Source organism: Vicia villosa, unplaced genomic scaffold (genome assembly GCF_029867415.1).
Source record: "Vicia villosa cultivar HV-30 ecotype Madison, WI unplaced genomic scaffold, Vvil1.0 ctg.000015F_1_1_1, whole genome shotgun sequence".
In the NCBI taxonomy this organism is placed as follows: domain Eukaryota; kingdom Viridiplantae; phylum Streptophyta; class Magnoliopsida; order Fabales; family Fabaceae; genus Vicia; species Vicia villosa.
In genome coordinates, this window is record NW_026704945.1 from 1 (window position 1) to 14,430 (window position 14,430).

The window sequence follows — 14,430 nt, forward strand, 5'->3', positions numbered from 1 at the left end:
GACCCGGTGGAGCTCCGTAATGAGATTTGAGTTTTGCGGCTAGTTTAACTTTTTGCATTCTTCATCATGTTTTTTCTTGGGTCCGGTTCCTGGTCCTACCTATCGAACCGGTCGGTCCGGTCCGGTTTATATTACCCTGTTCCACTGCTTCCACCAACCACAGCCAAAAAACCATTGAAAAGTTACACAACAGAGTAGAAAGCAGCACCTACCACCGGTAACTGCAACTACCACTTTTTTATTTTCCGATACTCAATTTTTTCTTATATTCTCTCAATTTAATCATCTTAACTTAATTAAACTCCAATTATCTTTCTCTTTAGTTCGCTTCACTTTCCACCAAAAGTGAAGTTATGGCGAAGAATGCAACATTAATCTGCGTCCCTATAATGGGCGAAACCATCGAAAAAATGGCCGTTGATATTCAAAAAGCCAAACTCAATGGAGCAGACCTTGTTGAAATTCGGTTGGATTCTCTCACCACTTTCAATCCTCATCAAGATCTTAAAACTTTCATTCAGCAACACAATTCCTTGCCCTTGCTGTTCACTTACAGGTTTCATTTCCCATGTTTATTTATTTTTGGATTAATTGATGTGATTATACTTGATAATTTGAAATTGTATTGAATGATGATGAAAATATTATGCATTTTCTTAGGCCGAATTGGGAAGGTGGTAAGTATGATGGTGATGAAAAACCACGGTTGGATGCATTACGGTTAGCCATGGAATTGGGGGCTGATTACATTGATATTGAACTTAAGGTTTGTTTGTGTACCCTTTTTTAAAGCTTATTAACATAATCCAGTATGAAATCTTGCTAGGTTATCTTCATACAAATAATTTGAAAAAAGAAACTTTGGGGGAGGATAGGTTATGTTGATATGATAGTTTTGATGTACTAAATATGTAGATCCAAAGATGCTATGTTTTTTGGTTGGTTTGGAATAGTTTATTGTTAAATTTCAATTTTTGCATTTTGCGAGTAGGTTTCGCCGACTTGGCATTGAGCATTTCTACAGGAACTCGAATGCTGGTTGAAGGCATGTAACTTGTTTCATATACTGATAATCAAAGTAGTGTCTAGAAATGAAAGCAAAAATTTTATCGTTGTCTACCGTATAATATATAAGTTTTTTTCTGTCATTTGATGAAGCTGGATACTGTCCTTGTGTTATTTGCTATCTGATGTCTGAATTCTAAACTTAGTGCAACATTTCATGTTCCTGCCATATCTCCAAAGGTTGCTCACGAGTTCTATGACTCTATACGTGGGAAGACGTTCAACAAAACCAAAGTCATTGTTTCATCTCACAACTATCAGTATACTCCGTCAGTTGAGGATCTTGGCGACCTTGTGGCAAGAATACAAGCAACTGGGGCAGACATAGTAAAGATTGCAACGACTGCTGTGGAGATCACTGATGTGGCACGTATGTTACAAATTATGGTGCATTCTCAAGTAAGTCATGTATGTCTGATAGTGGAAATTTTGAATAAAATGTTGATCCAGTAGACATTCTCTCTTATCTTTCATGGTGGGCTATGGACCTTATACATTTGTTTGTTCAATTATTGCATGATCATAATTATAGAAGTACTTCAGGGTTGGTTAAGAAATAAATTTCTTTGTGATTGATAGACAACTAAATTGAGGAAGAGGTCAAAATTGTTGTCAATGTACACATAGATGAAGATAAAGGGACCGATGCAATGGAAGCAAATGCAAATTTTTAATCAGTATTTTGTGCCTACCATTTAAAACCATATGCCGATGGTGCTGGAATGAATTCATGATGTACTCTGCCTTTACAGTTTACATGTCAAATGAAAATATGCGATAGGTCTGGATTATATGACCGTCTCATATATGATTCCTTAAAATTTATGTCGTCAATTTCAAGTCCCATTCCCCTCAAATAGCACTCATGTTGCTGATTATATTTTTACTAATAATGCTTATATTTGATAAATACAGCGTTAGCGTGTGTTATATGACGAAAAATTAATTTTAACATAACTATTATTGTGATTTCCAGGTTCCATTCATCGGACTTGTTATGGGCGACAGGGGATTGATTTCACGTGTACTTTGTGCAAAGTTTGGCGGGTATCTCACTTTTGGTACACTCGAGTCAGGGGTAGTTTCAGCTCCTGGTCAACCTACACTTAAGGATCTGTTGCATCTATACAATTTCAAACAACTGAGACCTGAGACAAAAGTATATGGGATTATTGGGAAGCCTGTTAGTCACAGTAAATCACCCAAATTGTTTAACGAAGCCTTCAAGACAGTTGGTTTTGATGGAGTTTTTGTATTTTTATTGGTGGATGACCTTGCCAATTTTCTCAGGACTTACTCATCAACAGATTTTGTGGGATTCAGGTTTTAACTCCTTATGAAGATTGTTTGAATTTATGTATTCTAATTTTTGGCATTTCTTGCATGTCTTATATAGTTACATTATGTTAAGTGGTATTATAGTAATGCATGCTACATTTTCCTAAAAAGAATATAAAATCTTGTTAGATATTTATTTTCTAGTTGTCTTATGGTTTGTTTGATTTGAAGTTTACAATTGCTAAGGCTTATTTCATGATAGCTTACATCAATGTTTAAGGTTAATGGATTTATAATACTTATTGTTGGCCAATCACCGTAACTGGTATACATATTTTACCTCTCATACTACTAGCGTTTGATCTTTAATATTTATATATTTCAGTGTTACCATTCCTCACAAGGAGTCCGCCCTTAAGTGCTGCGATGAGGTTGATCCAGTGGCTAAGGTATGGTTATTAATTTACATTGTGTTACAGTGTACGATCAATAGTCTCGGATCATTATTGAGAAGTGTTCTTATTTTGTTTCAAAAATTTTCAAATTGGTTATGCAGTCAATAGGAGCTGTAAACTGCATTGTAAGAAGACCAACAGATGGGAAGTTGATTGGGTATAACACTGATTATGTTGGTGCTATTTCTGCTATTGAGGATGGTCTACGAGGTAGGTGTCGTATCTAGCTGCTAGAAGTTTACAGTTTTACTGTTGTAGAGGTAACTCGTCTTCTAAGACACTATTGTGTACATCAATTACTTTTTGGCAGGTAAACACGAAAGCAGTGGTACAGCTGTTTCGCCGTTAGCTGGTAAGCTGTTTGTTGTTATTGGTGCTGGTGGTGCCGGTAAGGCACTTGCTTATGGTGCAAAAGAGAAAGGAGCAAGGATTGTGATTGCAAACCGCACCTATGGTAAGCTTAATGATACCTATTTTTCTACGTAAAGTTAAAAGAAACTGAATTGTGAAAGGTTCTTCCATGATCTTATTGCAAAACACCATATGTGGGAGATATTTGATAATATGATGAATTATTTTAATTGATTAAATGTATGCTAATTATCTTCATGAAATGTTTCTACTTCTAGTCTAGAAGAGAAAAATCATTTTAGTGAAAAAAGTTGCATGGTTTTGTGAATAACTAATTATATTGATTTGAGAACATCTCAGTCATTTACTTTGGTTGCCTTTTATGCATTACAATCCTTTTGCTTATCAACATTCTTCTCTTAAATAAGAAAAAGTTTTTGTGTTTACAATATTATGTATTCCACTCATGTATATAGATTTGTTTGTTCAGTTCATTGTCAAATGGATGCAAATTATATTGATCTGAACCATCTCAGTCATTTACTTTTGTTTGCCTTGTATGCATGCTATCCTTTTGCTTATTAATATTTTTTCTCTTAAATAAGAAAAGGTTTTTGCATTTACAATCTTATGTATTCCACTCATGTATGTATATCTGTTTGTTCAGTTCATTGTCAAATGAATGCAAAATATTTACACAAGTTTTGCACAAAATCATGCGTTGTTTGCGGCTTCAATCGGTGTTGCATTAACTATATAGCTTTCATGACAAAAACAATCTTGTTTTTTATTTCGCTTCCCCTGTAAAACATATTTAATAACTCATTACGTGTATTATTCATTTATATTTATATATAGATCGTGCGAGAGAACTTGCTGATATAATTGGTGGAGATGCTTTAGCCCTCAGTGATTTAGATAGTTACCATCCAGAGGATGGCATGATTCTTGCAAACACAACATCTATTGGAATGCAACCAAAAGTTGATGAAACACCTATTTCTAAGGTATGCTCCTCCTCATATAGTTTTACTATCAATCAGGGGGGCTATTACTATTAGTGGAATTTTTTAGTTTGACACTTAAATGACCATCACATCTTCTTTCATTTTTCTAATGCTGATTGGATTTCTATACTAATGAAATATAATTATTTGCTTTGAAAATGCATTTTTCATTTGATGATTTCACTAAAATTTTGTAATATTACAATATGTTTATGAGATTAATTCGCATGTACTGATGGTGTAAAACTCTTCTACACATGCATCTAATTAAATCACATCATGATGCCACTTTGTTATGCTGGTTTTTAAAATATTGACAGGATGAAATGCGATTGGATGCACATGTAAAAACGTTTTACACTGTTTGTGCTTACAAATCAAATTATATGTTTGTTCCGGTTTCTTTAGCATAAATTTGGTTGGGAATCAATATGGTTTATAATATCTTAATGACTTCTAAGCTATGTCCGTGGCTATGGAATTTTGGTTTGAAATATTGAGGCTCTCGATTGTGTAGAAGTGGAGCTTTGGCCCAAATAAACACACTTCTGCCATTTATTCATGTCTGGTCCATGGTGTTTCTGTTCTAGATGGGTGTCACTGTCAAATATTACTACTATTAAGGCACAATATGTCTTGCAATGGAACGAGAGTATGTTGAACTCGGGGAACTGATCACTCCTTCGTTTTTGTAGCATGCATTGAAATTTTACTCGCTGGTATTTGATGCTGTCTACACGCCAAAAATTACTAGACTCTTGAAGGAAGCAGAAGAATCAGGAGTCACTATTGTAGAAGGAACGGAGATGTTTCTTGGACAAGCATATGAGCAGTACGAGAAGTATACTGGATTGCCAGGTAAACTGACAGTAAAATGTATAATAGACTATGTTCCATGAACTTTTTGGCCGTGGTTCCGTTGTCCCTGTTTCACTGGTCTGTACTTTATTTGGTTTAGTGGTTTTAAATTACCATCTTATTTTAATACTTTGATTTCACTTTGCATTTGCAGCACCAAAACAACTCTTCAGAAAAATTATGGAAAACTACTAATAAGGTTTGCTAGCCTATCTTCTATCTCACTGATCATATTTTCCGTTGTATATCATCGCACAATGTATACTGTATTTTTTGTTCTAAAAAACCAATCTATTTATTTATGCTTAATTGTTGAATAACAGTAGCAACAAGTCAGCAACTGGTAAGGTTTTTGTTGAAAAGGTAATGGTTTTTTATTTCTTTTGCAGAGTGCATGATGGTGATCAACATTGGTTACTTTTGTTGTTTTAACTTAAAAGCTGTGAAAACGGGTTGCATTTGTTCAATTTTGTTTTTGACCCAAAAGAAAAAAAAAAGCTATTTAGATTGCTTTTGAATGTTGGGGAACCTTCTATAGAGCTTAGTGATTTATTGCATTTATCCTTCCCTTTAGGAAGACTTCTTTGTAATCACAATAAACATTAGCAACACGTTTTTGCTTTGTAATTGTATTATTGTATTGTATGTAACTTTTAAAGCTGAAGAAGCAAAGGACTTGTGTTGTTTGATGAGTATTCTCATGTGTAATGTGTAAATCTCTAATTGAAATTTGTTTCCACAAGTTATTCTAGGTTTATATTTCTTTAAAGTGAGTCTAGCCAAGTTATCCTACAACTAGTTTTTAGACTTATTAGATATATATTTTTACAACAAATTAGATATATGATTAACACAGTTTAAATATATATAACCATTTACTAAAATAAACAATCTTTTATTCTTGATCTATCATCCAATTTAATCTTTAAATTATTTAAAAATCTAAAATGCTCATACTATATTCTCTCATTCATACTATAATTCATATGAAGTAATTATTAGTTAAATGAAGAATAATTTGAGTATATTTTAGTTTCTTAGATGCATTAACTATGGTGTGTTTGGATTGGCTTGGGCAAAATTGAGTTTGGTAGAATCGATTTTTATAAAATTGAATTTAACACAATTGATTTATGTTTGTATATATTTATGTAAAAGTAAGTTGAATAATAAATTTCAGTGTAAAAATCACTCAAAATCAATTCTGAAGGCAAAAATCATTCAGAATCAATTCCTCACCTCTAGAATTGATTTTGAATCTTACAAAATTTAATCCAAACATACTAATCTAGAAATTAAAAGTTGCTGATAAAAGAGAATATACTATTAATAAATCTAGAAATTAAAAAAAGAGAATATACTATTAATAAATCTAGAAATTAAAAGTTGCTGATAAAAGAGAAGAGAATAGAGGGATTACCTTCTATACAATCCCTTGACATGCACAACAACAATCTCACTTTTTTGTATGTGTGTTTAATTTTTTCTTAGAGAGTATATTTTTCTTAACAATAGTAATGACTTTTTTATTTAAAAAATGGTTAGTGTATATTCATTATTTAGTGAGTAAAAATGGCTAAGAAAGAAAAAGAAATTTTATATAAACAATGTTAATATATAGATTTTTTTTAGTATTTTTCAAACAAAAGTAAAAGAAATTATTACACATTTCTTTCCGCTCATTTTTTAAATAAGAAACTATTCAATTCTATCATAGTACAGTAGAAACTCTTTAAATTAATAATGTTAGGATCGGAGAAATTTATTAATTTAGAGAGTTATTAATTTATCGATAAATTAATAATTATTAATTTAAAGAGTTTTTAAGTAATTATACTATACATACCAAACAAAAAGGCAAATTATAGTTTATGTCTCTTGGAATTACGTTGCAGCGAACCTTGAGACTCAATGTAAATTAGTAACTACTGTGTTCATATGCTATTGGATGCAATAAGAAAAGTTAGAGATGAGCTCCAAATAGACTTGAACTTTAAAGTAAAACAGACAACTATTGAATTATACAACTATTGAATTATATTTCAATAGAGTGTAATATATTTTTTTTCCAGTTTCTATGAATTATTAATTTATGATTTTCTTGGGACCGAAAATTATAAAGGGATCTCCCGAAAAATTATTATCTTATTATTTTATCGAGTTTTTCAATTTTTTACATTGGCCCAAATCGGGACCGGACAAATTTATTATTTTAGAGAGTTTATTAATTTACCGAGTATTAATTTAAAGAGTTTCTACTGTATTCTGTCCTTTTTTATTAAATGTCATTTTTCTATTAAATTCTAAATTATTTTACAGTATCAATAATTAATATTATTTTTAAAAATATATTTTAAGTATTTATTATTCTATTTTAAATTTTTTTAATTTACATTTATCAAACTATTAATAATTTTTTTAATAAACATTTTTATAATTTTATTTTTTATTCTACAATAATAATTTTTTAATATCTATGAAAATCAAAAAAATAATTTATAACAAAAAACAAGGAATTTGTATCTAAAATAAAAAAAATAAAAATAAAGTAACATTTAAACTAAATTCCGTTTCATTCGGCTCCATATTTTTTTTCATTAATTTAGTGAAAAATTTATTGTTATTATTTTTTTTATCAATGAAAAAAATAAATAAAGTAACATTTAAACTAAATTCCGTTTCATTCGGCTCCATATTTTTTTTCATTAATTTAGTGAAAAATTTATTATTATTATTTTTTTTATCAATGAAAATTTATCTTTTAAAAATGAACAAATGAGATGTTGCATCTTCATACCCTTTGTTTCCACTTGTTCCATGTCACAAATATCTTTACAATTACAATTGAATGAATTTGTTTCTTTTCCTCTCAAGCAACTAAGTTTAAACAATATGCCAATTCAAAATATATAATGTAGTTGAGATCTCATTCAATTGCTACAGTAAAACTGAAGAATCAAGTATTAAGATATTTTCCTCCAAATTTGGAGAATGAAAAGAGTGTTATAACTATAAACCATACAATATTCATGGAAACACACTTATAATGATTTCTTCTAATGATCGATTGATAGCACTCTTACTTCTGCTATCACTGGCGCTACCAACAGTTCTAGGTTGGGGAAAAGATGGCCACTATGTAGTTTGTAAAATCACACAGGTAACCCTAATCCTACTACTCTTCACACTTTTCCCTTCATACTTTGAATTCAACTTTGATTCTAACTTCACACCCTGATTTTAGGAGTTTCTTAGTGAAGATACTCTGTTTGCAGTGAAACAACTGCTTCCAGATTCTGCTTATGGTGATCTCGCTGCACTTTGCTCTTGGCCCGATGAAATTCGTTTCCATTATCGTTGGAGCAGTGCTTTACATTATGCTGATACACCTGATTTCATGTGTAATTATCAATACTGCAGTAAGTTTTTTCGGTCTTGGACTGTTCGTGTCATGTTGTGTCTTGGTGTCTGTGTCGGAGTCTAGGCTTCAGAGCTAGTTAGTTATGATTAGTTTGAAGTTGATTATATTAGTTATATACGTTATGAATCTTTCTATCATTTTATTTCTCTCTGTTAGAATCTATCATGTTTCTTAACAGTTTCTCGCAATTCTTATAGGAGACTGTCATGATTCTTACGGACGTATGCATAGATGTGTAACCGGAGCAATTCACAATTATACAATGCAATTAAAATTAGCTTATTCTGATGCTTCATCTAAATTAAACTGTAAGTGTAAGCATTTAGTGATTGTATATTCTTAATTGTTTGTTTCGATCGAAGATAGGTTCTTGAGTTTACTTATTTTCCTCTCTCAATTATAGATAATTTGACAGAGGCACTTTTGTTCTTGTCGCATTTTGTCGGGGATGTACATCAGGTTTGTTCTTTCTGGTTCCTATTCAAAATCGAATGAACAACTGAGTGAATATTTGGTTTATATATGCCGATATAGTGGTGCCTTATGTTGAGCTTTATTTTGGAACTTTGGCTCTCCGACACCAATAATACTTTTCATCAGTGGCTTGCCATGGTTTGGGTTTCTAAGTTGAGAAATAAGAATTTTAAACTTGAAAACAGTAACTGGTGGGAGTGGTTATGATATTATTCATTGTGTGTAATATGAAAATAACAATCATGTTGTTAAATTTATTTTCTCTTCTAAAAAATCGTGCTTATTTTCTAGTGTAGCCCCTACATGTTGGTTTTACTGGAGACCTGGGTGGAAACTCAATAACAGTTCGTTGGTACAGGAGAAAAACAAATCTTCATCATGTAAGTCTTATGGCTCAGATTGTATGCTACTTGATCAGGTCAATTGAATTCCACAACCTAACTAACTTGTATGTTGAGCATTTTTCATTGTTTGTGGAGTGTTTGTAATTGATTGAGACCTAGCTTTTTCCATCTTTTATTTTATCAAAGATTGATAGTTTCCATCATAATTTTACCTGCAGTGAAGCTCTATAGGATTATTGATTTTGTATGTTGCTGCTTTATAGTTGTGATTGGGAGAAATAAGTTAGTTGGGAAAGGGAAGATTGAGGATCTTTATACAATAAAAGGTTAAAGAAATGGATTTAAATTGGAATATCAATTTTAGGTGTGCCATATATTCCTAAATTTGGTGTTTGATGTCAGATTTAAAGAAATTTTGTTGCATTCTAATAGAAACTGTTCATATTTTTAACTAAAAGACTTGTCATATCTCACATGTTATATAATCAATGATGTGTAGCCAAAGATGTATCTACTTTTGACATTGCTTCTTATTTACTCTGTCATCACTACTTTTGAAATTGCTTCTTATTTACTCTGTCACTAAGCTCTTGTACACATTCTTTTTGTTTTGATCCGTTGATCATAATGCTTGCGCTACCAGTCATTATCAATAATGTAGTAAATTGACTAAATTTAGTATGTTTGGTTTTGTTCCAGGTATGGGATAACATGATTATTGAGTCTGCTCTGAAAACATTCTATGGCTCAGATCTTTCAACTATGATACAGGCTATTCAACAGAATATTACTGTAATTTCCCCCTATATCTTTATGCATTTATGCAAATTATGGCTATTCGTCATTGAAAAATTGATGTTTTTTCTTTTGTTTGGACTTGTAGCGTGTACCTATTTGTAACATGTAGCTTGTATAGACCCCAGGGCCGACTATTATTTTTACTCACTTTTTGCAGGATATTTGGTCAAATGATGTATCTATTTGGGAACATTGTGCACACAACTACACAGCATGTCCAGATAGGTGCGTGCGTAATACATTTTCTGTCCCTGCCTTAACTGACTGGTTGCTGAGTATTAAATTGGTTACACTTTTTATTGCTTGGCAGCAGTCAATATTTTCATTTCTATTGCCAGGTTTCTTGAAATCATTTGCTGTGCCTCAGTATCATAACTATGTGCTCTTCACTTGGAAAATAGAGTGAAACAATGATACTTATTTATTTTTTATCATGCTAAATACTTTTAATAATCTGTGTCATTAAATTTTTGCTTGTGGATTTTAGTTTTGACAGTCATGAACTTCCCTTCATTTTCCATATTAGTGTATTACTAGAAATTAAAAAAACTACTAACATACAAGTAATGCCAAGAAATTACATATCATGATTTTATTGGTTTTCAGGTATGCTTCTGAGAGTGTTAGCTTGGCATGCAAGTTTGCGTATAGGAATGCTACACCAGGAAGCACTTTGAAAGGTAATTCCTTAGTACAAGAATTTACATATCAAACTTGGCTAGAAACTTGGGATGATTGCAATCAGGACAATTTCTTCTTAGATTTATAATCTCTATTCAGTGCCTTCTCATACATTGTTATTCTATTTGATGGTGTAGATGAGTACTTCCTTTCTCGACTACCTATTGTGGAGAAAAGGCTGGCTCAAGGTGGTGTGCGACTTGCAGCTATCCTCAACCGCATTTTTACTTCCAAGACAGGAATAGCTCAAGCTTGAAATTAATTCAGTATATATTATAAAAAAGATAGCAAAATACATTTGGACCTGCACCAGTATCTACGAATTTCTGTATGATAGATTAGACCACCATTATATAAAGTTGACATTATAAAAGTGATAAAGTCATTTTTTATTTTTAAAGTAATTCTTAATTAAATATTCAAACAAACAAACAAATAGCATTTTTTTTTCAAATTGAATTAAAACATCATTCTTTTTGTAAAAATAATAATCAAAACATCAATCATTATATTGAGGTGGTCAATATAAAATTAAATACGTTGAAATTGTTAGTATAAATATTTTTAAGATATAAATGAAAATATTGTTAACTAGCAACTTAAAGGAGTGGATTGGCCTGAATATAATATGTAATGAGGATGGTAAACCAACTGGAGAGTGGAGTAGTTTTGGACTATGGCCTGCCATTGTGTTTGGTCTTGAAGAAACAAGGAGAAGTTTGAGGATGGTTTCATGCGTCCTTGTATGCAAGTGGAATTTATCAGACAAAGAATGGAGTGCTATAAGTTGGCAGATAAAATCATGCACGTAACCTACTAGTCAGGACAATCAATAATACAGGTGTATTGGAAGCCTCCAATTGCTGGATGAATTTGTTTAAACATTGATGGAGCTTGTAAGAATGGAGTCATTGGGTGTGTTGGGTTTTCAAAAATTATTGGAAGTGGATATGCATATTTAGCGGAGCTTTGGGGGTTGCTTGAAGGTCTTAATCTAGCTAGGTGGATGAAGTTCTCGAGAGTTGAAGTTTGTGTGGACTCTATGAGAGTGATTCAGGATGTTAAAAAGAATAAGTAGTTTTCTTTCGGTGTGAAGAGTTTGGTTAGTAAGATTAAAATGTTGGATCTTGACTGGGAAGTAAGGATCACCCAATCTTATAGAGGAGCTAATAAATTGGCGGATGCTTTAGCTAGTTAGTTATATTTACTCTATGAGTGAAAGATGTATTTTATTTGAGGATTGTCCGGATGCTTTTAAGCACATTCTGAATGATGATGAGAAGGGGCCAACACCCTTAGATTTGTCTTCTTATAGGTCTTTTTTCTTGGGCTTCTAACCCTCTTTATGTTGATGGTTTTTTCTCCCGTGATGGTTTTAGCTTTGTCTTTCAGGTTACTATCCTTGCTTAGCTTCATGGCTTCTTCCCAGGTATTGATTATACAACTCTTGTTGTTATCACTTTCCCTTCTTATGCTTTGCTAATAGTAGTGACTTTCGTAATGCTTATCATTCATCTCTTGCTTTTTAGGATAGGTCGTCTTATTGTGGGACGGAGGAAGTATGATTCTTTGGAGGTCTGTTTATCCTATCTTTTCCTTGCTTTTTGTTTCTTACAATAGACAAACCTCAAAATGCTCATTCCTGATCAATTGGCGGAGACCCTCCTTCTTGATAGAGTTTCCCCCTTATATTGTACGATAAAATATTCATGGAACACACTATTATTTTCCTTCCTTCTGTTTCTTTCCTTCAACATCTCTAGCTTCCAACCTTTTGATTGCTTAAACATGTAGTCTAATCTCATCACCTTCTTTGAACCTAGCTTCGAAGCTTCGACCTAACATTTTGAGCTTGCATCACCATCGTCATATACAATTGCACCTTCCCCCGTGTCATGGGAAAATTCCTCCGGTTCGGACAACTCCCACCCTGAATCTACCGGCGCTAGAATATTGACTCTAAAAGGGCCATAAATGGGATTGGAGTTAAAAAGAAGGTTGAAGAAATTGCTGGTCTTGAACCTCCATGGCTTGAACTAGCATTATCCCACGCTCTCCTCCTTCTAGACTTGACTTGATTCCATGCTACTCTTGATTTGCTTCCACAAAATGTTTGATCATTTTGAACTTATTTCCCTAGAAAGTCTTTTAAGGATTATTCTGCAGGAAATCCATCCAAGTCCGTAAATTGAAGATGAGTTTATTTGGTAGCAGCATAACAATGATTTTTCAATTAAAAATAGTTATGTTAGTTTTCAGAGTTGAATTAAGAAGATCAATGATTGGAGGAAGGAATGTTGCGTTCTTTGGACATCCTTTGGAAGACAAACTTACCAAGTAAAGTGTATTTATTTGGTTGGAGGTTGCTGCTTAACATATTACCCACTAAAGCAAAGTTGTTCAAGCGAGGGATCCTTAATGGTAGTCATAATTTGGTTTGTCCACTTTTGTTTTCAAGCTGAAGAGGAAGCAATGCATCTTTTTGTTAATTATCGAGAGAGTATTCTAGTAGATTCACCAACTTGTGTAGTGGGAGGAGTTGACTGAGTTAATATTGAAGTGGTGTTTGCTTGGAGCTTGTTCTATTTACGTTAAAGGTAAATATGAATAAGGTAACACTACTTGAAAGTTACACTACCCACAATTTTCAGAATTTGGAAATGTCCAATATAACGATAAGTGATATTTCATATATTTTCAACGCTTGCCCAATCTCACTTATCGTAGTGAATCTTACCAATAAATGTCTTACCTCTTGAAATTTCATGTACATCCTTTTCTATTATAGTATCTTTTCTACCTATAGTAAGATTTTCTCATATTTTTTCTAAATTACCTTAACCTTCCTTGCATTCTGCTACACCATACTCAATTCTAATATAAGATTGAAATTATGAAAACACCAACATGCATGTATGAACACTATTGTGGAAGAAGACAACCAGGGTAACTTTTTTGTTAAGCAAAATCATATATTGTGAAGCTCAAAAATACAAAGAAATCCACTATCATAACGGACACAATTACTCGAAGGGTTGTAGAAGGCCATTAACTCATGTACTCAACTCAATATGCAAATGTAAGACTAATGGACAAAAATTAGTGTCTTAAATACATCGATGTTCTTTTAAAAACAACTATTAAATTAATATTTGCTACGTGGATCAACATGTGGCCTATTAGCTCAGTTGGTTAGAGCGTCGTGCTAATAACGCGAAGGTCGCAGGTTCGAGACCTGCATGGGCCAATCATTATTTTACACAAAGGTTGTATACTCTATTTTTATTTCTCATTATCTATTTTTATTTCTCCTTATTCAAATGTAAAAGATAAATTATTGTTAAATTATGACATAAACGAACACTTATGTTACATATGTAATGGTTTAACATCGATGTATTTTTGAAAATTGATAGACATTTATTTTAATATAATAATATAAATCAAAATATATAAATATATATGTTGTGCGGGTATGAGGCAGGCTGGGTACCATGTTTCCAACACCCACACCCACTTATTTAAGTGGGTAATTACCCGAGCCCATGCCCATTTATGCGGGTTTTACCCTGCTCGTTGTGGGTACCCACTGGGGATGAGTGAAATTGCCATCCTTAATAGACTTGTTGCTCCCGAAATTTTCACCCAAGTACAAACGCGAAAGTTTCGCAAGAAATAGAGTCGCCATCCGTGTCTAT

At 32.5% G+C, this 14,430-nt stretch overlaps 2 protein-coding genes and 1 non-coding gene across 4 annotated transcripts; all 3 read left to right on the plus strand.

The window, feature by feature from the left end:
- Nucleotides 1–68: 68 nt before the first annotated feature.
- LOC131621932 (bifunctional 3-dehydroquinate dehydratase/shikimate dehydrogenase, chloroplastic) lies at nucleotides 69–5,709 on the plus strand. 2 transcript variants are annotated; one of them, XM_058892996.1, is made up of 12 exons: nucleotides 69–217; nucleotides 324–556; nucleotides 661–766; nucleotides 1,246–1,473; nucleotides 2,042–2,388; nucleotides 2,729–2,792; nucleotides 2,900–3,008; nucleotides 3,109–3,252; nucleotides 4,008–4,156; nucleotides 4,852–5,014; nucleotides 5,169–5,213; nucleotides 5,404–5,709. In XM_058892996.1, the coding sequence occupies exons 2-11, from the start codon at nucleotides 354–356 to the stop codon at nucleotides 5,207–5,209; spliced, it is 1,554 nt and encodes a 517-aa protein (XP_058748979.1). In that variant the 5' UTR covers nucleotides 69–217; nucleotides 324–353; the 3' UTR covers nucleotides 5,210–5,213; nucleotides 5,404–5,709. The 2 variants fall into 2 exon arrangements, with proteins under 2 accessions (XP_058748979.1, XP_058748980.1); XM_058892997.1 differs by having other exon boundaries at nucleotides 70–217; nucleotides 1,246–1,464.
- Nucleotides 5,710–7,934: 2,225 nt separating this feature from the next.
- LOC131621926 (endonuclease 4-like) lies at nucleotides 7,935–11,132 on the plus strand. The gene is made up of 9 exons (XM_058892993.1): nucleotides 7,935–8,174; nucleotides 8,259–8,433; nucleotides 8,633–8,743; nucleotides 8,839–8,894; nucleotides 9,206–9,289; nucleotides 9,953–10,045; nucleotides 10,209–10,276; nucleotides 10,658–10,731; nucleotides 10,870–11,132. Exons 1-9 carry the CDS (start codon nucleotides 8,061–8,063, stop codon nucleotides 10,986–10,988), a joined length of 894 nt encoding a protein of 297 aa, XP_058748976.1. The 5' UTR covers nucleotides 7,935–8,060; the 3' UTR covers nucleotides 10,989–11,132.
- Nucleotides 11,133–13,905: 2,773 nt separating this feature from the next.
- On the plus strand, nucleotides 13,906–13,979 carry TRNAI-AAU (transfer RNA isoleucine (anticodon AAU)). The gene has a single exon. It is a non-coding gene; the product is annotated as a tRNA-Ile (tRNA).
- Nucleotides 13,980–14,430: the final 451 nt, after the last annotated feature.